The sequence below is a fragment of the Colossoma macropomum genome, unplaced genomic scaffold (genome assembly GCF_904425465.1).
Source record: "Colossoma macropomum unplaced genomic scaffold, Colossoma_macropomum, whole genome shotgun sequence".
Classification (NCBI taxonomy): Eukaryota; Metazoa; Chordata; class Actinopteri; order Characiformes; family Serrasalmidae; genus Colossoma; species Colossoma macropomum.
In genome coordinates, this window is record NW_023494801.1 from 18,414,285 (window position 1) to 18,439,191 (window position 24,907).

Genomic DNA, 24,907 nt, shown 5'->3' on the forward strand with positions numbered 1-24,907 from the left:
CAATCCAGCGCATCAAATGCTTCATTTTGCTTGTTGAAGCACAATATTGTTGTTAAATCTGTAGAAAATATTGTAGTCAGCTTAAACACTTGCGATCATCTCAGATAATTGCAAATAAAAAAATTATGTAATAACTGTGACAGGCCTGTCAACACCATTTTTGTTTTCCGCAAAGAATGAATTGCAAAGAGTGAAGTTCATGCGATTGCTGTGGTCATTTAAAGTTCCAACCAGTTTTAAAGAATTTATAGACATTTTTATATCTGTTACAAATTAAGGATCGAGGAGTTTAAAAAGCCACCCAAAGATTTTGGCTTGGTGGGTGAATCAATGACCAAAAAACTAGTGTCTTATCAAGCAAATATCAGCTCAAACTAAAGCTTTTGGAAAAATACCACATTCAGCCACTTTTCATTCAAAAAGGAACAAATTCCTTTCTACTAAATTCTAAGTTGAAACACACTATTATTCCAAGTATTTTACATTAAGCAATTAGACATAAGTGAGCAACAGTTAACGTGAAAGGAAAGACAAATAGGCATGAACAAACAACAAACTCAGTTCACTGTTTATTTACCTACATTGAAAATAGTGTCAGACTCTAGAATGACATGCTTGTTTCAGTTGGTTACATTTAGCTTTGGCTCAAAACATTCACAGATTTGACCTTTATTTTAATATTGTATTACATTTTACTCTGTCCTTATGAATGTTTAGATACCACCGTTCTTACTCTCACTCCGAGAGTACAATCTTTACATGTACATTTTATTCTATGTACAAAACCTGAAATGAAACTACAGTCCAAGGGGTTTATCATATTCAGAGTAGAAAAATAGTTCTTTGCTTTGAGATTAAGGGCTACTTAAAGTAATTACATATGATGAACTTACAAATGACTTACATTAATCAGAGATTCCCTCTGTCTTTAAACCTCACTTCTGCACAGTATTTTCAGTGTTAAAAACTTGTAGGGGGGTAGTGTTCAATGAAAACCCACTGCAGTAACCTTAGATCACCATAGGACCAAAGTAAAAGCCAGCAGCAATCTATATAGTACACATTCTGCCCTGTTGAAGCAGCAGGAGCAGAAATTTATTTCTCCACAGTAAAGGCCTGTAGTCCTGTGATGGCTCTGCCCAGGATTAGGGCATGGATATCATGGGTACCTGCAAGGGCAGAGAACAAAGCGTGAAATTTCCAAGTATAAAACCCAAAAAATGCAAAGGTATTCATGTAATGTTGTAAGAAAGAGGGAGTGGAGTTTGTGAAGATGTACAATACACAGGGCTCTGAGCTTGTAGTCTAAAACAGTGTATATGCTCTTATGTGTAACATTTGTGATGGAAGAATTTGAATTAAAAAGAAAAAAAAACATAGTTCTGGTTCTGAAATCTGGTTAGCTGAGCTACATACAGATCTGTCATAAAATGCTGTATGCACACATGGCCACACATCAGTCGAGTTCTGTATTAATGTGCCAAGTTATTAAAAATCCTTACGTTAAAAAAAAAACAAAAAAAAAAACTGAGCTACACTGAATAAATAGAAAAAGTGTTTATTGTAATCTTTATCAACAGTTAACTAAAGTATATTTTGCACACTAGTTTATTTCACAATATTGTATTTTGTAGCCAGTTGGCATTGTGCATAACACCCCTTAAAAAAAAAAAAACAATACACAGCTTTTCATGGCTTATTGAGTTACAAACAGTGCCATACTTTTATATTTGACTTTACTGCACCCTTGTGGTTTGACTTGTTTTTTGTTTTTTTTAACACTAATTATAATCGTGCATCAGATCTCACAAATTAGTTTGTGAGATCTGACGTACATGATTATAATTATTTTTATTTCTCCCTCTGTACATCAACTCCGTTATTTTGACTGTGCCAACTGCTCTCCCTATTCTCACCTTCATAAGTGTTGACTGACTCTAGGTTCATGACGTGCCGGATGATGTGGTACTCGTCAGCAATTCCGTTGCCTCCCAGCATGTCTCTGGCCTGTCTGGCAATGTCCAGAGCCTTCCCACAGCTATTTCTCTTAAGCATGGAGATCATCTCTGGAGATGCTCTAGAGAAAATATCATAGAATATGATACACATACAAAAGTCACCTTTTTAAAGGCAAAAATACTATTTCCCACATAACCTCGAAGGCCATTTTCCAGCAGAGCTTAGTCATTTCCCTACCCAAACACACCTAATAAACCTGATAACTAACAGATACATTAAATCAGCTATGACTTGGCCTGATGTCCTGGGACCCCAGCTATAGGCCATACTTGACAGAACATCCATCATGCTACATATTAAGCTAACCTGCATTTCATGTAACAATTCCAAAAATCTAAAGTCCTGCATCTGGCACAAATAAAAACAATGCATTTCAAAAGATAAATGGAGAAATTAAAACATTTGTATTTTAGATAGATCAACAAAGATAATAGGCCATTCTCTATAGTGATCAGATTTAATTGTTTAATTCTTTGTACTTGCAATTTACAGCAGGTTAAAAAACAAAATTCTGCTGCACATAATAAAGTAAGGTAATTAAATAAGCAAAACTAATTTACAGCCCTCTCCTGTCCCACTAAAGCAGTTCTGTTTTTCTGTAATTGAACACCATTGATCTAGTCACCTTAATACATATAGAGAGAAAATAGTTTAGATTTGCTGAATAGTCAGATGTGGCATACTTCTTTTGATCAATAAGCCTGCCCAACTGCAGGCAGGACTGCAGGCCGAGGGTGATCTCTGTCAGCATGTCAGCCATTTTCTTCTGCACTAGCTGGTTCCTGGCCAGTGGCACCCCAAACTGGATCCTGGTGTGAATAAAAGATGGAAGATAGAAGACTTGAGTACACAAAATAAACCCAGTGAAACAATCTGTCCTTCCGGTTGGACTTCTCTCCAGCATACATTTATACAAGTTTCTCATCCTTATACAAACTTGTCTCATCCTACTTCAAGCATTGCTTTATTTTGGCATACTTTGCTTGTGTGTCTGAAACTGAGCGCTGACTGATGTTTGGCCATAATGATTAACTTACAGTAGACTGCAGCAGTGGTCTTACCTGTCCAGTGTGTACTGACGAGCTGCGTGGAAGCAGAACTCTGCCGCTCCCAGTGCTCCCCAGGCAATCCCATAGCGAGCGTTATTCAAGCAGCCAAATGGGCCCTAAAGAACAGGACAAAATAATTTTATGCAATACAATAAAATAAATGTATGCAAATATTAGTTGTATTAATTCTGTGTTAGATGGTAAGATTGCAACTATTGCTATTATTTTATCTCAAGTTTGTGAAATCATTGAATCACAACAGTATAAAATGAAGCTGAGTTGAATCGCTGCCAAGCCAGGGACTCTCAACAGAATGATATTTAGACATGTCATTTGATAAGCTTGTGCTAATTCATGTTCAGAAGTCATGCTGTAAAGCCATGGTCACCGTGTCTCATGAGAGGCATTATGCACTACAAGCTTTGTATTATAACAGCTAATTTTTTAGGGTATTATAGTCTCAAATCAAACACTGATGTTCTGTACAAAACAGAACAAACAAAGTACTGTGCTGTACCTCATGTAAGTGTATCACACCTGAATCATCTCCATACAAATCATTTTAAAATAAATATTCACTTTAAACTTTTTGCTCCTGACGTGTGTCAGCTGTTTTGCTTTGTGTTGTTTGTGTGTTTTACTGTTTTGAACATGAACTGAATTAAAGCAGCCTCTGATTGCTACGTCCCTTCTTATGGCAGAAGGGAATGAATGGAACTTGAGCTTAAAAATTTTAACGTTTTTAAATGTAAAATTTTACAGTCATATTCAAATGTTTGGGCTCCCCAGTGAAATTACATATCTGTTCATTTACTGAAAATAAGGACATATTGCACATCAAAATGCTCAGTTGCTGTTTATTTGCTGAATATGACATACTAGTGGGGAAAAATAAAACTTCAAATTTGGCCTGTGCAAAAGTTATTGCACATTTTATATTTCATGTTTATTTTTTTTTTACAATATGTTAGACTCAGCAAATAAACAGAAATTATGCACTGATATTTGTAGGACGGTTCCATATTTAAGTGTGTTCCATGTAGAGGATGTGTTCAACAAAACATGTCATTTGAACTTGATATTCAAACATTTGCATACGGCTATACATCAAACTTATTGGCTTTATTCTACAGTGTTCACAGCAGACGTTTCTCACCGCCAGGCCAGACACATTGGGCAGCAGGTTCTCCTCTGGCACCTCCACATCATCCATGATGATCATGCCTGTGGAGGAAGCCCTCAGGGAGAACTTTCCCTCAATCTTGGGTGTGCTGAGACCCTTCATGCCCCGCTCCAGAATGAAGCCACGCACTTTACCATCATCACACTTGGCCCACACCACACAGATATCAGCCACAGGAGAGTTTGTAATCCTGACACGAGAGAACACATTACATAGTATAAACGACTTTCATAAAGGTAGACATGCAATATGTAATGATATTCTTTTGAGACAAATCCACTCCATGACTGGTTTTATTTTTAATAGATTTTTGATGGATCTTTAATACTCAGTTCTACTCAGACCACAGGAACAACAACAGCACTAGAAAGTTTAAAAATGGTGCCCTCAAGTGGGCAAATGGGCAAATGACAGAGACTGTTTCCTTGAAGTTAAGTTCATTGACCTTGAACAGTCCCAAATTGATCTGTGTGTTCACGGCATCAAATGCCATTTAATTCTTCTTTTAAGCATTATCTTCTTGTTAATTTTTGATTTTATACTACAAACATCTATCAGGTCTAACAAGGACATGTGACCAAGTTGTCTGTTTGGTATAATTTTATTTTTTGATACAAATTTCTAAATTACGTTTTTGGAATGTCAACTCAAAATAGGTGTTTAGGGTGATGTTGTTAACCCTCCTTGTCTGTAATATAGGTGGAATATACTATGTTGTAATGTGAGCCATTGTCTATTTTTAGGCAGCCTGAGTGCTGGAAGAAAAAAAGTCTGCAGTCCATATTGCTTTGACCTCTGCCTGCCTGCCTATCTAACCACACATAAGAAAATGAGCTTGGGAGTGGTTAACTTCAGAGACATGGGTTAACACCATTTCAACAATGTGGCAACAAGTGCCAGTTTACATAATGTGAAGATGAACAGAATGTTCTCAACATTTTGACAAGAATAACTATTGACAAGTACCATGTGAGTACGAATACAGTTAGTGTGTTAACAGAATTCTCCTATTTATTTAACAAAAAACAATTACGAGGAGAGTTTTGATACTGTGTGAATATGAATATAGTCTGTGTGTTAATAGAACACTCAGTAACTTGGCAACTCAGATTTTGAAAGGGAAATTTGACTATTTTTTCCTAATTTAAGTATAATTCAATTGTTGAGATGTAGACAGTCAAGTCTTTTGATGCACTGTACAGAAACTTACTAACTCAGATTTTCTTTACAGAGGTAGTGATAGGAACCAGGGGTTGCAGTGTTTACGATGCAAAAACAGCCATTTTAACTGCTATCCAAAACAACTAGCAAACCTACACTTTTTTTTTTATATTTAGAAATTTGATAGTGATAAAATAGTTCTAACCCTACAAACACTCTTTGGATACTATTTTACTTTACAATACACTGCACATACACCAATCAGGCATAACATTATGACCACCTCCTTCTTTCTACGCTCAGTGTCCATTTTATCACTCCACTTACTATATAGGTGCACTTTGTAGTTCTACAGTTACAGACTGTAGTACATCTGTTTCTCTGCGTACTTTGTTAGCTCCCTTTTACCCTGTTCTTCAGTGGTCAGGGCCCCCATGGACCCTCACAGAGCAGGTACTATTTGGTTGGTGGATCATTCTCAGCACTGCAGTAACACTGATGTGGTGGTGGTTTGTTAGTGTGTGTTGTGCTGGTCCGAGTGGATCAGACACAGCAGTGCTGCTGGAGTTTTTAAACACCTCAGTGTCACTGCTGGACTGAGAATAGTCCACCAACCAAAAATATCCAGCCAACAGCGTCCTGTGACCACTGATGAAGGACTAGAGGATGACCAACACAAACTGTGCAGCAGCAGATGAGCTATCGTCTCTGACTTTACATCTACAAGGTGGACTGACAGGTAGGAGTGTCTAACAGAGTGGACAGTGAGTGGACACAGTGTTTGAAAACAGTAATCTGTTAAAATTTTAAAGTCATGCAGTGCATGCCCAGCCTTAGTGATGGGTAAGCAGATGAGTTTTGGCAGCTGATGTGTATCTTGCTGCTGGTATGGGACAGAACTCACCAGGTTTTGGAGCCAGTGAGGGTGAAGGTGCGGCTGGACGAGTTGTACTTAGCTCTGGTCTCCATGCTGCCTGGGTCACTGCCGTGGTTGGGCTCAGTCAGGCCAAAACATCCCAGAAGCTCTCCCCGTGCTGTTGGGCACACAGTGGGTCAAATACGAAGTCACAAGTCTGGTAACCAAAAATCCTAGCAGCACAGGCTAATTTAATTTAGTCAATAGTTCAGCTAATTACCTACACCTTTAGTGAATTTAGTTACATTGTGTCTGTTGTAAGAAAACCTTGTATTTCTGAAACAGTAACATTATAGGAAAAAATGTTTTTAACATCTTTTATATAAGTTTAAAGCCCCTGTCAACATGGTTTCAAAACATGCACCATGGAAAAAGTGTTTACCAGTGTTATACTTAAGAAATATATATACTTTAATACAATTTAATAGTATATAAATGCGAATACATATTGCTAACTCGATTGGTACTTCGGCAGATCTTGATGTCGCTTGGGCCAAATTTAGTCTCACCCAATAAAAAATGTAAAAGATGAAAACAGCAGGAAAAAGTCATTTAAAAAAATCTCTCAACAGAAAAGACCAAGAGTATTCTTTCTCTGCCAGTTCATAGTAAAAGTACCATAAAACTATAGATAACAGAAGAAAATCATGGAAATGAATAGACAGGGGCTTTAAAAAAACTTTAAAGGTTTACTTTTCATTATTTCTATTAGTCTATGTGTCATGAAATGTTCACAGACTGTAAAGGCTGGAGTTTTCAAATTGTGAAAAAACAAAAGATGAGATGTTTTCTTATGACAGCATTGATGCATGCAGCTTTATTAAAAGGGACACTTTTATTCCATAACATGGCCTTATGTTAATGCAGTAGTTTTAGAAAAGAAAATGAGCTTCACAGAGGACACTTTTCTGAATAATGTGTGCTTCAACATCATCTTAGAATTTTAATTTTCCAGAATCTCTTGTGGACTATTAGAGAGTCTAAGAGGGAGATAAGTCAGTATTTAGAGTATTTGCAGTGTTACCCAGTCTGGGGAGGTATTTCTCCTTCTGTTGCTCTGTGCCATAAGCGTTGATAGGGTGCATGACCAGAGAGGACTGTACACTCATTACTGACCGATAACCACTGTCCACTCGCTCCACTTCACGTGCTATCAGCCCGTATGCCACATAACTTGTACCAGCACAGCCATAGCCTGCACCAGAGAGAGACAGAGAGAGAGAGAGAGAGAGAGAGAGAAGGAAAGAGAGAGTGAAGTCAGAATGTGCAGTGCTAACCATTTGTAACAGATGATAATATAATATAATGCAATACAACTGTAATAAAACTATTTCACCTAGCCAGGTTTAATGGTTCTGCACAGTCTTTAGAGGCTTCTGCCACTAAAAGAGCAAGTAAAACCCGCACATAGCATAAAGAGTAAACTTCTGGCAGACCTTTAGTCACAAATAAAGAGAACAGAGTCCATTTCTCTAACACCTGTGTCACGCTATCTTAAATCTAGGTCACTCAAACACATGCATTATGTTTCTCACATGTTTTTGGTTAGCAGTTAACATACCTTTAATGGTTGGGCCCAAAACACCCATCTCACCCATCTCATTCAGGATCTCACGGTGGAAAACTGTGAAACATAGTGACAGTCAATACAAAACACATGCAATACAAACAGGGCAACTGCAATTGTAATCAATATTATATATATTCTTTATTCACTTTCGTTTCTGTTGGCCATCAGGATGCGAGGCATGAGTTTTTCTTGGCAGTATGTTCGGAAGGAGTCTCGAATCATGATCTCCTCTTCCGTGAGCAATCCCTCCAGATCCAGAGCATCACGCCAGTTAAACTGCACTTTAGCTGAGAGGTTACATAGTGGAGCAAAAGGAGGTCATGACAGAAGCATAAAATAAAAATCTTCTGACAAGACCATTTACAGTAGAGTGTAAAAATCACTATTTGGCAATGTTTTAGCCTGATTGTCATGAAACTTTATTGTCTATTTCAGTCCTATAAAAAGACGCAAGACTCATCAAGAAACTAGCTAGTAAAATGTGCCCTGAAAACATCTGAGCTGTGCTGCCATAATAAAATATATCAAAAGTCAATACATCATTTCATATTTAAACTTGATCAAACATGCCTAAGCAAGGCCCTCACAGTCATCTGAATTTTAGAACGAAGTGTGTTAGACTAGGCTTTAGTGTCCAGAGAACAGAGATTATCATATAAATCTGCAAGTTCTTTTTGCAGCTGTTCACAACAAGGCCTGATTTCAATAACTTCTCTTAAAACTGCTCATTAGTAAAATCAGATTGTCTCACAATCAGAACAAAAACCTGTAGACCTGGTGGCTCTTCACCCATAAAGCACATTGTGCGTAAAAAATAAATGATAATCTGTCAACTTACGTGCTTTGACTTGCTTCTTCTCACCACCCTTCTCTGCTTCTGAAGAGGATAATATATGAAATGCAGAGAATCAAAATAAGCATTTATTAAAAATTATGATCTGACTACAATCTAAAGTGCAAAATACAGTTTTGCAAACACAAGTTATAAGAATTAGCGTTTAAGAGGAGCATTACAATGCTTGATTCAATAAAATAATAGATTTTGCAAAGAATATGATGATCCTGCATTTGGTTACAATTACAACAGATCATTATCAAATGCCCATTACTTAAAATGTAAATTAAATATCATAATAAAACAGTACAATATTAAAGAATGAAATAATACTAAATGAACGCGTCTCACCGCGCTGTACAGGTGCTGCAGTGCCCTGAGCTCTGAATGCTGCAGTGAAGGCACATCTCTGAGGCTTAAAGACGAGGCGACACACGGCGCTTCTTAAAGCCATGCTGAACTCAACGGAGCTCTGACACTGAAACACAGGCATGAGTGGAGAAATGACAACACATTGGACACTTTAGAAGTGAAATTACATCAAGTTCTTTACATTCTGTGGGCTGAGGGTCGGTCTGAACTACCCGGAGCTTAAAGAGTCCCTGAGGTGACACCTGCTAGCTAAGTTACAGTTACACACTGTGTTCGCTTAGCTAGCTTAGCTGGTGAGCTGAGCCCAGCAGCTCTTGCATAAGTTGCATAACAACACATAAAACACGGCACCAGTCAAACTCGGCGTTTTATCAGACTGACCGGAAGCCACACTAATAACCCGCCTGGACACTTTTCAGACAGTTAATTTAACACAGTTCTTAAAAAGACTTATATAGTCATACAGTGGTAGTATCAATCCAGCTAACGTTAGCTAGCATTGTATCACCGAATAAAGCGTAGCGCTATGCTATCTGTAAACAACATTCACTGATATATAACTTAACGTTTCTTGTTCAACGCAAATGTCTACATACACGTAGAGAAGCAGACTATATATTAATACACTGGCTAATTTATAATTGAATAAAATACATGCTCGACCTGCCTGGCGAAGCAGAAGCTTCTTATTCTCCAGCTTCTTTTTGTGATGTTCCCGTTTCAGCGCCGGACTGTAACTGCTGCATCATTTAAGGTGGACCGGGAAAATCCGAACAAGAAGCTGGAGAATATGAAGCCACTGCAGCCTCGCATTAGACTCCTGACCTATCAGCCAGCAAGTCACCCAGCCAAGCTAAGCGTAGCTGATAATAACTCCACTGCGCAGCAGCAGCGACACGATGACAGGCTTACAAAATTACAAAAGAAAGTTAACTCTCAGTTTTAAGGTTCAGATGTGACCTGTAAACGCATTTCAGTTACCTGATAAAAGAGACCCAGACAGTCCCGCTGCTGCAGACTTCACTCTGAAACTGACTGACGGCGTCAGCAGCTCAGTGACGTCAGGCCGGGTCACTCGGCCGGCTGAGGGCGCCATGTTGAGAGAGGCAGGTTTCCAGAAAAAAGGTTTAAAACTTTTTTTAAATACAAGATTGAGCAACATCGAGCAACTGTACATCATATTTTATTGCCCATATTGCAGCATGACATGTTACGCAGATCTGTTAATTTGTTCTGTAGATCTAAAGGTCTATTACGAAATGTGGGTCTGTAAAATATGCCCCACTGGTGATGTTTATACCTCCACTTCCTATTGGCTCTCTCAGAGGGGGCGGGGTTTGAGGGTGTGTTACAGACTGCCAATCCGCTGAAGGCTGTTCGTCACATAACGCTCGGCTATTTTCGGTTCGTTTCACAATCGGTTTGCAGCACCGATGTGTTTTCGGTTCAGCTGCAGGGCTCGAGCACTAATTCCTCATCGTTTCTGATGATAGTGCGGTTTTGACGCGGCCTTGAATTTTGACTAAACTTTGTGTTTTCAGGTTGGACATGTCAGCACTACCACTGGCCACATGAGTTAAGCTTTTTAATATTTTTAATTTTTAATATTTAATCTTTTTAGGTGGTATAGACCCCATCATTTCTATACACTTCATTAAAAACGTAAAGAGAAATTATACTTAAGTGAAAGTAATTTGCCAAAATTTAACTCAATTAAAAGAGGAAGTATGGAGCCGGAAATATATGTGAGTGAAGGTCAAAAAGATTTAACAATAAATTAAAAGTTGTCTTTGTTTTGTGGTCTGTGGTGCAGTGTCTAATCACTACTTGCACTAGTTCTAGTGCAAGTTAAAAATAGTTGTGTGCAGCTTAATTTTACACTGATATGAATATGGATGTTTTAATATATATATATATATATATATATATATATATGTGTGTGTGTGTGTGTGTGTGTGTGTGTGTGTGTGTGTGTGTGTGTGTGTAGGAAAAAGTGAAAAATCTGGATTTTGAAATTTGTGTATGAAATATGTATAAAAGTACAAATCTTACAAAATAAACTAAAGCATAAGTGCAATTACTAAACTACTTTCCACCCCTGGATAGGGCTGATATCTATGTGTTTATGTGAGCTATGTGATTTCGTTTACATTGAATAAAGACCTATTCAAGCAGGATTAGTATTACTTGGGGAATCGCTGAAAATTAGTGATTACCAACAAGCTCCGGGATTTTAATCCAGTACGAATTTGCTAAGCAACAAGTCTGGAGTGAATTACCTCCTAATTTGCCAAACTCAGATTTCCTGCAGTAGTCCTGCTTGAATCAGTATCTCAGTAATGTAATAACAAACCAGGTGATAGAAACCAACAAGGCTGAAGGTCGCCAGATTTTTCAGCTTCACCTTAAATGATGCAACAGTTACTGCAGCAGTTTCAGCTAAATTGGAGCTCAATTTGAACCCTAATGCTCATCGAGGTGAAATATCTCAAAAGTACCTCTTGCAAGGCAGTGCATTTTCTGGCTTGTTGGGCAGCATTTGGTAAGTTGAATGAACCCACTTTACTAGCCCAGTGCTAATCTGTATGCCAGTGGGCCACACACTGTGTTGTCATTGTTTGGAAGTGGACCTATTATGCTAATTGTATTCATAGTTTTATTTTTGGAGTCTATTAGAATAGATTTACATGCTTCAATGTTCCAAAACCACATTTTTTTCATACTGTACATTCATAATGTATTCACCCTCTGTCTTGAATGCTCTGTTAGAGCTCCTGTGTCTTTAAGCCCCGCCTCCCAATGAACCCAGTGTGCTCTGATTGGTCAGCTCACTCACTCTGTTCTGATTGGTCTACCCCCAGAGTGACATCCTGCTATAAGTTCTGCCCCCACAGAGCTGTGGATGTTCTTACAATGGTTCTGTCAATTTGAGTCCATTCCTGAAAGTCAGGTAGAACAAGTTGGTAGACCTGATCTACCTTCACTAGCTAGACTGGAGCAGGATGTTTCAGGGTGGTAAATTATTTTTTTAGCTCTCAGTGGGTGTTGCCCGTACATAGTCTTACACTCTGCAAGCAATAAAGCAAATACATTGAATTAATACAATTTCCATAACAACTGTCTACAATGTATTGTAATAAGACAAAAGGTAAAACTAAAATAAGCATAACTCTCCATACTCTGCTCTGAAATTGTGTAAATTAACATGATGTTGCAATGTTATTAGAAACATGACATCAGGTATCAGCACAGTGTGCAAAACATTCTATTCTAAGTATTACCAACAATTAACTTCCATTTTGGATTGATATGAAAGAAAAACTAAGTATAATGCATTCAAAATGCTTCTATACAATTGCTCAGTGATTAGAACAGAAAAAGGTGATGGTAATGGTACTGTCCAAAAAACAAAAACAAAATGGTGGAACCAAGGCTGCACTCTAAAAAGTGGCTCATCAGATCTACCTAAAAATTACTTCATGTGGTAACATGAAGTACATTAACTAGTTTTATTCAACCTAAATAAATAATTTGAATGAATGATTCTTTCAATCAATATAGTTTTTAAATTGAATAAAACTAGTTCAATTGCTTTTTACCACATGAAGTAAATTTTTTAAGTAGATCTGACGAGCCACTTTTACAGTGTGGTGAACTGACAAATGAGACAACTGCACTGTTAGAAATAAATGTTCTGTGCAGGTACATTTTTTTATTCATCAAGGTACAAACAATGTAAATGTTCCCTCAAAGGTACAGCAGTGGTTTTAAGGTCCAATTGTGAAAGTTTCTTTCCCAGGGGAAAAGTACATATATGTTTTAAAACAGAACAATAAAATAAAAAGCCTAGAGACGAGACAGGATTTGTAGAGTAAATACAGCTTAAAAATATAATGTCAGTGGATTATGGTACAATTATGTTCCCTGACTAAAGGTACTGAGATGCACCAGGGAACCACCCTAGTAACATGAGGGGTACTGCTACTGCCTCAGTGACAGTTTAGTCCCTTAATTTCTGAGAGTGTAACATTTTACACACCGGCTGTAAAAAATCTCACTGATTAACAAAAAACAAATGCATTCATTAACAAAAAAAGAGTTAAACAAAATCTACAAAACAGTTGACACTAATTTTCATGCAATACCAAAAAAGAAAGGAGAAAAGCGTCTACATATTCTCATTCAGCAAAGAGAGAGACATAAATGGATATATGACATAGTTATAATACACAATGCCTCAGGAATGCCAGTGAGACTGCTTTACTCAGCCAATGAGTTGATCAGCTTGCCAGCCAATCAGCACTCAGTAGCAGTAACGCTAGTGTCCTACTGCACAAAACCTGTTTGCTGTAGAAAACTGAAAAATACTGATAAGTTTTCTTTGATTTTTTTAATGAAGTACATCCTTCCACTTTTCAAAATTAAAGGAAGGTCCAAATGGTTAGAAACATGTTTAATTTTTCATTTTTAGTCATTTAGCACCATTCACCCCCATTCATTGAGGACTCGCTCATGAGCGCGCTTTGGTGTTTTGCAGTCATTTTGTTGATGTAACGGGACAGACTCCTCCTAAACTGGCTCTGGTACGGTTCTTTTAGCTTAACCTCAGGAACCATTGCTTTCTGTACTGGCTTAAAAGAATCTTTTAGATAAGCAATACTAAATGGATGAATAAACAATTCAAATCTATTTTGTTATTTTAAAATGTTAAACAGTGAAGTGTTTGATGGTGGCTAAAATGATTGTAATTGAGTTTCATATTGAATATCAGTAATTCATAAAAAAACAGGGTAAGATCATCTTCTCATTTGATATCCTCAACCTCTCCAACCCATCTCCTTCGCCAGCTTGTGTGCGCTAATAAAGAAGTCCTGGAACAGATCTTTAAACCTGTTGTTCTGATAAAAAACGTCTTTTCTGTGAATTAAAGTAACAGACAAGTGTTACAGTTTTACAGTTAGCAATCAGTTATTCCTTAACCATAATGAATGTATTCATTACAAATTAAAAAAAAGAAAAGAGAATATTTTCAAAGATGTTAGACTTACTTGTGCACCAGTAAGTTACGCAGATAACGCATCAGGCCAAGTAAATCATCTTTAAAGCTTTTGTCAGGAAGTCGTACCCCTTCTTCCTGTTTAACAACTTCGGTAATCTGTAAATACATACTGCATATATGTTCCGGAAATCTCTTACATCTTTCTCACAACAGTGGTGCTCAGCTGAGAAGTGTAACGTACAAAGAGAGCCTGTTCTCTCGTCTACCATCAACATCCACACCAACAGCATTTTGAAAGTGCTCATAAGGGCACAATGTTTCACACCAAATGCCTTGAGAAAAACACTGTGTGGTGTCCAGAGGACCTGACAGTGTGTTGGAAATGCAACAACACAGTGGCTATGGCAGTGACCTAAACACTATTTCATGTGTGGGAGGCCCAAACACAGAGAAAAAAAATGTTTTCAATATGCAAAACACCCCAATTCAAATAACACGTTTTGTTGATTTTCTAAGTGCAAATATGATAACACATCTTCTACAGAGAACATACTTGAATATGGTATTTTCTGCTAATTGTTTTACATATTTAACATTTTTTGTTGAGTTTAATATTTCCAAAAAAAAATCATGAAATATAAAATGTGCCATAAGTTACTCTTACATTTGCCACCATGATGTTTAACATCCATAACTGTGTCCCATTTCAGGGACTGCATCCCTCGAAGGATGCGGTCTACGAAGGCGTGTCCTTCGAAGGCTACATAGACATGTGAAGGCTGAACTTAAATGAGACGGTCTGCTCTATGGCGGATTTCCTGTTTGCGTCACAGCACTGCTTTTCCTGGCCTTAAGTTCTTTGAGATGGAGCTAGAAACTTTGATTTGATTTGATTTTTTTCATTTTTTCATTTATTAGAGCCAGGGATGCTTCACTGCCGGCACCTGCACGTTGGCATAGGTTTTGCTTCAGACATTTATTGGCGGCATATGAAAGAGCCTTAGAAATGGGACAGCCTAGTCGCGCCGCTGTGACGCAATCAGCCTTCAAATGCAGCCTCCAAAGGATGCAGCCCCTGAATTGGGACAGAGCTTATGTGTATCACCATCAAAGCAATAATAATTAACATTACTAATATCTGCTTCTTTGTGATGACTTTGTCAGTTTGAATGTAACCAATCAGGTCGCTACTACAGTACATTTCACACTCCATGTGTCAAAATCTTAATATAACAGCAAATATCTTTGGTGTTATATTATTGCCCTGCCATTATTGGCAGCAGCTCATGCTGCAGGGACTATATGGCCGTTTGTAAAGTGTTAAATAGGTAGATTATACAGACAGTACAGCACTGACGTGCACTCAGAAATCATATTCGGACCTAAATGTGTTCCCACCAGCTGTGGACTCAAGTAGGGTTCACTAGAAGCGGACCGAGACCCATAATTTTTGTCGGAAATGGGTCAGTTCTGTGGTTCTGTTTACACATCAAAACTGAACTAAAGAAAAAGTTTATTAGTTCCACACCAAACAAAGTACATGTGATAGCACCTGTGGTTTAGCAAAGTAGCAATAAAAAATGCTCAAAATGACATTTAGTGTCAAACTGACTTTTAATTTTCAAACTAACATAGTGTAGTAACATAAACTGTGACTGAGTGCATTAGTTCATGTATTGCAGTAAAACATTTTTACTAGATTATTGAGCTGCAGCTCCTCTCTCTGAACATGAAGTTCCTGCCTGCCAGCTGAAATAGAGATTGTGATTGGTCCTTATTTGAGTTTCTTTCAGTTTTGTCTCTATAGGTTAGCATTCTGTAAGTGCAAGTGTCCTGAACTCAATCAGAAATTGGTGGGGCGTCATCCCAGTACTCTGAAAAGTGGTGGGTCAAATGCCCCCGTGGTTCCAGCAGCCCTGCCTGAGACATTGTATTATGATAATTTTATTATAAGCTGTTGGCCTGAGACATATTTTTACGCCTCTGAATGTGGTGGAGCAAAACAGATTGTTTAAAAATCATCTGGCTGATACAACTGCCTTTCATGTCATGCTATTGACGTCTTTAAAAACCTATACAGGGGTGGGTAATAACAAGTTACATTTACTCAAGTACATGTACTTCAGTAAAGTACTGATGGGTTTTTACTCCTGAGTATTTTCAAATCATATTACTTCTACTAAAGTGAGTAAAGAACTCTTTTACTCCATTACATTTTAGTCATTCGTTTTTAGATTTGATGGTGGCAATATTTGTACTGCTTTACGATTAGTTACATCTCTGACTTTGGAGCTTCTGTATTTTAGACCAAAAGAATCCCAAAAAGAGAAGAACAGAGCTGCACAACCTTCAGTTCCTATGCTGATAAATGCTGGATGTAGTAGGAAGTTCCACTGCAGGACTCAGGACAAGTAGATTTTCAACCTGCTACTTTTGTATTTATACTCTGGTTATTTTAGGGAAGGCACTTTTATTTGTCTGATTATTTTATGCAAGTATCAATACTTTTACTTGAATATTGATTTACCCTCTTCTACCCTCTGAACCTGATCATGAACAGTGTCAGTGTTTGTTTTGATGCTGCCTCAGTAGGTACAGCCTCAGATAGCGGTATTTGCTGGCTAACATCAGGCTATTTTCATACCCAGTTCATTTTCAAGTCTGCACCACAGTGTGGTATTATATCTCTTTCCTTTGGTTTGGATGGTGGACTGCAAGGGCTAAAGTGGACTAAATTACACAGATGGTGTTTGTTTATTGTTCAGTAAGTTTTACAGGAATGCAAGCACTCTGTTACTCTCACATTCATCACCCTGACAACCAAACTACAGAAAATAGAAACGTTTATCATCTTTGTTTATACTACTATTTTATCTCTCGTCATTACAGCAGCTCACAATACTGGAAGGAAATGAGCGTTTGTAAAGAGTGAAATGTTAAAGCAGCTGATTGTGCAGACAGTACAGTGAAAATGTGCACTGGAAGAAAAACATGCTTTGGTGTTGAATTCTCTCATTAATTAGCATGGTTTTAGTTGTTTGGTTAGGATATGAATTCGGGTGGAGTCACAGGTCAAAACTGAACTAAAGAAAAAGTTGGACAGGTTGGACGCACCATCCAAGGCAGGTCTCAAAGCGCCTCCTAGCTGAAATAGAGATTCTGATTGGCTCTGCTGCTCAGTTTTACTCTGTCTGTTCCTGCTGGTCAGTGCTTCATGCAGTTTAGAGAAAACTGAGGTTTTTATGTGTGTCCTGAACTCGAAAAGTGGTGGGGCGTCGCTCACCACTGAGGCTCACCACTGAAGCTTCAGATTTACCAGTATTTCACTGGTATTGGTATTACATATAAAAATTAGGTTCTCTGGTGGTTTTTGATCATAAATAAAATGGCTATGCTTGTGTTGTAGACATTGTGGCCCCTGATTCTTATGACCACGACTATGAAGAAATTCAGTGTCTCTCCAATGAGCCATTTTATATCAAACCACTCTGAATGAGTGTTTGCATCGTAATGATTGAATAATGCAGAATTTTTTAGCATAATTACTCCTTAACTCACCTTAGGTTTCCAATCAGAGAAGGTTGTGTATTTATCCACAGCATTGCGAAGCTTAACACTCACGCTTTTGCGCTTGTTCTGGACATCTTCCTCATCTCCAACTTTGTTCAAAAATGTATCTCTCCTAGAAAACAACAACAAAGACATCACCTCCTGCAAATAATACAAAGCTATAACCAGTCACTGATTTACGAGAACATTAGGTTACGTCCAGAGCCAGGTGGAGTAGAATAAACCCATACTCAAGCAAAAGTATTGTTACATTGGTAAATGGTAAGTAAAAGCAAAAGTAACTTTTCAAAAACAGCTTAAGTAGCAGACACGCAAAAGTAGCAGCTCAACTCTGAACTTTAATTTTCTCCCTGAAGTCCACTTACAACATTTGTGTGGCCATAAATCATTTTTACATGACCAAATTCCAACCTCTTTTATCCCGGAATTACTCAGGCTTTTTTTGCTATCGGCCTTTAAGACCAATATATGTAAATGAGTTCTGTTCTGATTGGCTGCTTTGTATTGTGCCTCATTCAATCTTGAATTCTGAGCTGAAACACTGCTGGGAAATTAGCAAGAGCGGCACTGTTCACCAGAAAAAGTCCTGTAATCAGAGGATTTGAGTGAATATTGAAAGTCAAAATATGTTTTAAGTTTAAAAGATATGGTACTATTAGCCAACATGCTATAGCAGTGAGCCTTCTCCTTTTTTACACCAACACTGACAGATGATTAAAATTATTATACACACTGTTTTGAAATCAGAGCTTACCCTGTACTGTTATAAATGTCTTGTGTGTATTATGTGTTTTAGAGCCTTTGCAGTGGAGCAGAAGTTGGAGGGGAAGATTTTATCCCATTCATATGAAGTGGGACAACATTCAGAGTAGGCTGCTCTGTTATAAACACTGCATGCATGTCAATGTCAGTGGAAATGTTATTTTCATCATGTCCATTATTTTCCTTGCATTGTGGTAGTAGTTTAGTAGGAGCTTGTGTCTCTGCTTTAAATAACCTAAAAACGGCACACTGAACCTTCAACACCTTCAGGTCTGATATAAGCAGTGAGGAGAAGCTCACCTCCTGATGACCTTTCAAGCTCTGTTCCCAAAAAGGAAAGGAAAGTGGAAAGTGAAAGTCGAATGTCTGCAGAGCCAGAACCAGAGAAAGTCTCACAGAGGAAGCTGAAGATCAGAGTCAAAAGCACAGGACAGAGTCAGGACAGGCTAATAGTCCAGCTACCCAAGTTGCGTTGAGTCACTTGACAGAGATAGAGACCGTTTTACTGCAAACTCACATCAAAGACAGTTTAGGTCAATATGCGGGGTCCAAGCATCAATCAAAGAGATCTAATAACCAGCTGGGGCCTCTTTACAGACAGAATACAAACAATAGTGAGTCAGACTTCATTAGATGTCCTTTATATGTCATAGTTATTGATCAGGTGCTTTCAGTGATGATATTTTTTCAAGTTTTGTATAGACCAGGGGTCGGCAACAGAAAAAGATTTTTATGTAAAAATAAAATAATGCTTCTTTGCCATAACATAAAGCTCTTCTGTTCACAGTTTTAACAATAAATGGTCCTAAACCCTTAAACCCTGAGGGTTGGCGTGCAGACTGCTGATCACTGCAGCAACGCAGTCAACAGTCTTGCCTGGCTAGTAGCAAACAGAAAGACTTAAGATGAACAATGATAATTTGGAGATGAATGGAATTATTTGCAATTATAATCACTCCAGCTGGTTTCCTGATATGTTTAATCTGCAACAAGAAACTGTCAAACACAAAAAATTTGCAAAGCCGATGTCAGCTTCTCGCTTGCCAGCTTTTTGTTAGAATTTTTCCCGTTGCACCCTAAATGGTGCAATGATTAGCTACTTATTTAGCTACATTCTTAGGCACCACTTAAGATAGAACAGGACATTTCAAACAAGAAGTCTGCCGAATGTGAAGCTGACTTTGGCTTCATAAGTCGAACGTTAGGAGACATTTTACAAGAATCTATTGTAGTTTTGCGGAAAAGTTTCCTGCCGGAGATGCAAAAAAAACAGCTATAGCTGTGTTAAAGCTTAAAGCAGAGCAAAGTAAGTCTGCATTTTCATTTATATTATATTTGTTAGCCTATACTAAGACATTAGCACGTACTGAGACAATTTACAACCAAGATGGTAAAATGAACATAAAATGTTGTGGCTCCCAAGGTGGTTAGATTTTTGTAAAAACTTGTCAAAATGGCTCTTCTTAACATTTAGGTTGCTGACCCCTGGTATAGACTGAACCTTTGACATTGGTATTCTAAGCTAAATTTTGAACAAATAAGTGAAAATGCTAGTCCAATTTGTAACATAACTTGCAATTGAAAAGTTTTTCAGCTACAAGAACTGAATCACATGATACCTGCTATTCATCTGTAGGAAAAAGAAAATAATGGCAGTTGGATTTTTCTCATTGTACAATGCAGCACCACCTTAAGGCCAATCTGGATCAAATTTTGTATGCATCACCTGAATGTCTCAAGGGTTTGACATTTTGAGCCTTTTTCACTTGAAAACAACAAAAAAGTAATTTTTTTAATTGGCATTTCAACAATATAATTTGATCTATAAAAACAATTATATAGAGCTGATCCATAAAAGCAGTGAGCAAACCCTAACTTAATAATTTTAACTTTCATTAAACTAGTAGAATATTTGTGTTAAAGCTTTCCTTTTGCTCCTACCTTTCATCATCCCAGAAATAAGGATGCTGTACGGCCTCTTTAATCGTCAGTCTCTGTTGTGGATCTTTTGGAATCATCCCTTTGATCAGATCCTCTGCTTCCACATCTGTTATTCTTTACAGAGAGTACTTCCCATCCATAACGTTTACTTCTACACGATTACCTCTCCCAAAGGGATGATGCCCATCTGAGAGAATGTAATGCACCAACATTCCAGCCACCTGCAGCCACAAAACAGATTTTCTCTCTTACTCTTTTACTTAGACCATACATCTCCCACATTACTGCAACACCCTGTACTAAGTATCAAAGTATACAATTTATTTTCAGTGAGAAATTTTAAATACTAGTTTCATGATACATCATAGTCATCTCTAAGACCGGAACGTACAATCTATTATAATTATTTATTTTTATATTGGTTTAAACCAATGTTGGTGTTTGTTGCAGAATGTTTGGTCAGAGTGCTCTGGCCTTTTGAGGTTAAATATTAGCCTGCTTCACTTGAAAAACTGTGAACTTCTGTCTTTGATAGTCTTGAGATAAAGCACAGGTCTGTCTCAGGGTGGCGCTGCAGCAAATGGTTGCAAGATTTCATCCTACTCCTGCCCGCTCCCTCAGAGAATCAGAATCATTTCTCCAGCTCCTGCCCGCAACCGAAGCGATTTGTCCCGCTTCCGCCCATGCAGTTCCATCCAGGTAGACTGAAATCCAGTATCTGACACAGTCTATTCACAAATACATTCTCCTCTGCTGTAATAATGTAATAACATGGCAGTCATGGTCATGAGGCTCTCTGTGAAGTAACTTCACCAAACGGCATTTCTTTGCAGTAAACACCAAGCAGGAATTAAACCACAGAGCAGTTGGGCAGCTGTGGCCGTCGGACCGAAGGCTCTGTTATCTCTTTAAAGCCTGGTTTACACATGCTGCCTCTGCGTGGTGTGAGTGAAGCGTTCAGTACAGCTGGAAGGCGCTGACCTTTCATACATACAGCATTTGTGACCATTTATCCATCTGTTTCCAGAAGGATAAATGGTCACATCAGTCTCTCTGCTCAACAAAACAGAATTTATAAATGTACACAGTATATTTGTTTAGCCTGGACAGTATTCTGTGTCAAAAATTTGAATTATGAGAATTTGCATGTTGTTTGCGTGATCAATTGCTCGAGAATGACTTCATTCATTTGAACTGTTTTACTGTTATTTAGTTTATATTGTTCACATATATGATTTAATGATCGCTCTACTTTATTTAGGCTGTTCATTAATTTGCAGGATTTCTCTATATGCATGCTTCCGCCCATTCCTGCCTGAAAGGGGTCTGATTTCCCGCCTGCTTCCGCGCACAGCACTGAAAATTAGTCCTGCACCACAAGATATTGTGGAGGGTCCCGTGGGTCCCAAAGGAGTCCGCGGTAGTGCAGACCTCTACTTCATAGCCTAGCAAAGGTAACTATGCCCCAGATACCTCTAAAAAACTTTACAATATGCCTCAGCATAGTTCAACATCTGAAAACCCAATTTCCCGAGAGTTTAGTGGGAAGAGTGAATAATTACTTATTTCTCAAAATGAATACAGGACAGGAGATGCGTTAGATTATTCGGTGTGGAAGACCACATTACCAAACTAGAAAAGAATTGTTAAACCAAATATTTTGCTGATACTGAAGTTATCGTCAGTGCTGCTATGGCGAGTGAGTTAGCAGTCAGTCATGGGACCCCCTGAATACCAGGGGGTATTTCCCTCACTGATTACACATTCTATAAATTGTAATGCATGGAAAGTGACAAACCTGTATATCAGAGCTTCTTTTATATCTGCACTTCTCTTCATCTTCGTTTTCCAGTATCTCTGCCGCTTCCCATCCTCGAGTACCAGCTCTTGAAGTGCACTTGGTGCTTTCACCTCTGTTTAGTCTGCGGCTTATGCCAAAGTCACCCAGCCTTGCATTTCCTTTCACATCTGTCAAATGTTTGAAAGGTTAATTTATTTATGTTGTATAATATCAAAATGGTATTACAAAAAACAGACCTGTGTATAAACCAGGGGTGGGCAACACACAGCTCTTTTCCTGCCCTGTTGTGGCTCCGCAGCCGAATTAGATTTTTAGGTAAAAATAAAATAATCCTCCTTTGCAGTAAAATAAAGGTCTGATGATCATCCTAACACAGTTTTAACAATAAATGATCTTGAACTCTGGAATTAAGGTAGCCTTTAACTGCTAATTCACCCTTTAACCCTGAAGTTTGGCGCGCAGACTGCTGGTCACATAGCAACGCAGATAACAGTCTTGCCTAGCTAGTAGCTAACGAAAGGGCAAAGAGGAAGATCTAAGACAAACATCGATAATTTGGAGACGAATAGACTTATTTGCACTTATATTCACTCATCTGGTTTCCTGATCCTTCCTAATCTGCAACGAAAAAAACTGACAAATGCTAAAAAGTCACAAAGCTAATGGTGCTTCTCGTTCACCATCTTCTCGTTAGAATTTTCCCGTTACACCTTAAAAGGTGCAGCAGTTACATTCCAGAGCCTCAGGCACCATTTAAGGTGGAACGGGGAAATTCGAACAAGAAGCTGGCGAATGAGAAGCGACTTCAGCCTCGTAAAAAGTCGAACGTTGAGAGACATTTTACAAGAAACGTAAAGGTTTATCGCCAGAGATCCGAGAGAAGCAGCTATAGCTGAGCTAAAGCTTAAAGCAGAACAAAGTCTGCATTTTCATTTATATTATTTTTGTAGTCTATCCTAGCACATTAGCACATACCGAGACATATGTACAGTCAATACAGTAAAATGGACATAAAATGTTGTGGCTCCCAAGGTGGTTTGATTTTTCTTGAAAGGTCAAAATGACTCTTCTTAACATTTGGGTTGCCGACGCCTGGTATAAACCAACTGGAGTACAATGGCTAGATTAAAACAAAACTTTTCAATAATTTTTAAAGACAGTGTGCAATAAACTTCACAGTGTTTTATAACAGAGAAAAGGGAGCCCAGCTTTTTTCTGTTCTAAAATGTATGTAATCATAATATAAGTGGGTCTCACAATTTGGATATTCCACTATATTCCCCTACAGATGATCTTCAGATGTTCAAATTGTTAACAAACTATCTGTTGAAACTCAGTTGATTCTAAACAGTGATGGGGTTAGGGTTAGGATTTGGACCAGGGTTAGGGCTAGGACCAGGGTGAGGGCTGGGTTTAGGTTTTGGGTTGAGGTTAAGCTTTAGGTTAGGTTAGAGCAGGTTTAGAGTTAAAGAAAATGATGGTCAGTTCAGTAGATATTTATTTGAATTTAACTTGAAAGTAAATTAAGTATCTACAAAGCATCCAAAATGACTATCCAAACAAAGTGTTACCTATAAATGTCATTCATTTGTAAGACTGTATATTGTTAATTGTCGAGTAATCGAGTGCTTGTTTTTTGTGTTCAAGCTGGACCAAACTGACCAAACGGTCAAAACTGGACCGCAAAGTTACTCAAAATGCTCATCCTCGTGTGGTCCGACTGAAAGGAAAGGAATCTCATTAAGTATAAATATAAATGCAATACCTAGGAGAACATTGCTGGGTTTTATATCTCGGTGGAGCACATCAGCCTCATGGAGAACTTGTAACCCAAGGAGCACATCCCTTGCCAATTTCTTTAAAGTCTTCATTCTGTCCTCTTCTCCTTGTTGATGAAGCTGCTCCATGTATTCATCCAAATTACCTTCACAGAGCTGGAGAGCGAGGTAATTAAACTCTCCTTCTTCTTCGATATCTACATATCTGACAATGTAGCTGCTCTCAAGGTTTATGTCTCGTAAAAGTGACATCTCATTCTTTAGTTCTTCATTTTTGGCCTTGATCATTCGCTTAATGGCTACTTCAGTGCCATCTGCTTTCATTCCAACATATACTTGGGTACCGTCAGCTCCATTTCCTATTCTGTACTTCTCCTTCGTGGACAGGAAAAGCTTTCCAATGCTCTTCAGATCAGGATCCTCAAGGAGAAGCTTTAACTGCTCCTGCCTTTTCACACTAGTTTTATACCATCTTTCTTGAAGTTTTTTTTTATCCTCTGCATGTGTGTTTCCCCTAGTAAGCAAGCAAGCAAGTAAATGTTTTATCTATGTAGCACTTTTAAAACAACCAGCACTGAGCTAAAAGCTCTGCAGCTTTAAAACGTGTCACATGCAAATAAAGCAAAATTGATCGACTAAACCAATTAATTATGATTTGCCAATGCATTCATGTGCTTCTATATGCTAATAAAGTGCGCAAGTTAGACTTAAAAAGAGGCACAAAAAAGATACCTACCTGGTAGGTTCACTGATCATAAGTCTTTGAATCTTTGAGTAATCTGCAGTATCAAAAGTGTGAGGTCTTTTAAGTGAGTCACCTGTGAGTAACGTTGGAGATCAAAGAGACAGAAGAGTAAGAACAGCGCCACACATTACAATTGTAAAATGGAAAAATTGGTATTTTGAGAATCTGAGAGAAAATCACAAACATCATAAACATCATAGCATTAT

General features: G+C 38.1%; 2 protein-coding genes across 2 annotated transcripts; both read right to left on the bottom strand.

Annotated features, from left to right (window-relative positions):
- Positions 1-556: 556 nt before the first annotated feature.
- On the bottom strand, positions 557-10,217 carry gcdhb (glutaryl-CoA dehydrogenase b). The gene is made up of 12 exons (XM_036589588.1): positions 10,087-10,217; positions 9,085-9,211; positions 8,737-8,775; positions 8,045-8,185; positions 7,890-7,952; positions 7,353-7,523; positions 6,317-6,446; positions 4,225-4,441; positions 3,081-3,184; positions 2,703-2,828; positions 1,917-2,077; positions 557-1,169 (listed from the first exon to the last, which is right to left on the bottom strand). Exons 2-12 carry the CDS (start codon positions 9,185-9,187, stop codon positions 1,096-1,098), a joined length of 1,329 nt encoding a protein of 442 aa, XP_036445481.1. The 5' UTR covers positions 9,188-9,211; positions 10,087-10,217; the 3' UTR covers positions 557-1,095.
- Positions 10,218-13,585: 3,368 nt separating this feature from the next.
- Positions 13,586-23,975, bottom strand: LOC118821834 (2-5A-dependent ribonuclease-like). The gene is made up of 6 exons (XM_036590569.1): positions 23,944-23,975; positions 22,176-22,345; positions 20,378-20,598; positions 17,663-17,786; positions 14,154-14,260; positions 13,586-14,022 (listed from the first exon to the last, which is right to left on the bottom strand). Exons 3-6 carry the CDS (start codon positions 20,452-20,454, stop codon positions 13,923-13,925), a joined length of 408 nt encoding a protein of 135 aa, XP_036446462.1. The 5' UTR covers positions 20,455-20,598; positions 22,176-22,345; positions 23,944-23,975; the 3' UTR covers positions 13,586-13,922.
- Between the last annotated feature and the right edge of the window lie 932 nt (positions 23,976-24,907).

What these genes read in the sequence shown, in the direction of transcription:
- gcdhb (XM_036589588.1), bottom strand. Translation starts at nt 9,187, where the DNA reads ATGGCTTTAAGAAGCGCCGTGTGTCGCCTCGTCTTTAAGCCTCAGAGA. An exon ending in AGGCTTATTGATCAAAAGAA is followed by an intron (nt 2,078 to 2,702) that starts GTATGCCACATC and finishes TATTTTCTCTAG; the next exon opens with AGCATCTCCAGAGATGATCT. An exon ending in GTCAGTCAACACTTATGAAG is followed by an intron (nt 1,170 to 1,916) that starts GTGAGAATAGGG and finishes CTGCCCTTGCAG; the next exon opens with GTACCCATGATATCCATGCC.
- LOC118821834 (XM_036590569.1), bottom strand. Translation starts at nt 20,454, where the DNA reads ATGATTCCAAAAGATCCACAACAGAGACTGACGATTAAAGAGGCCGTA. An exon ending in TATTTCTGGGATGATGAAAG is followed by an intron (nt 17,787 to 20,377) that starts GTAGGAGCAAAA and finishes GTTGTTTTCTAG; the next exon opens with GAGAGATACATTTTTGAACA. An exon ending in CGTAACTTACTGGTGCACAA is followed by an intron (nt 14,023 to 14,153) that starts GTAAGTCTAACA and finishes TTTAATTCACAG; the next exon opens with AAAAGACGTTTTTTATCAGA.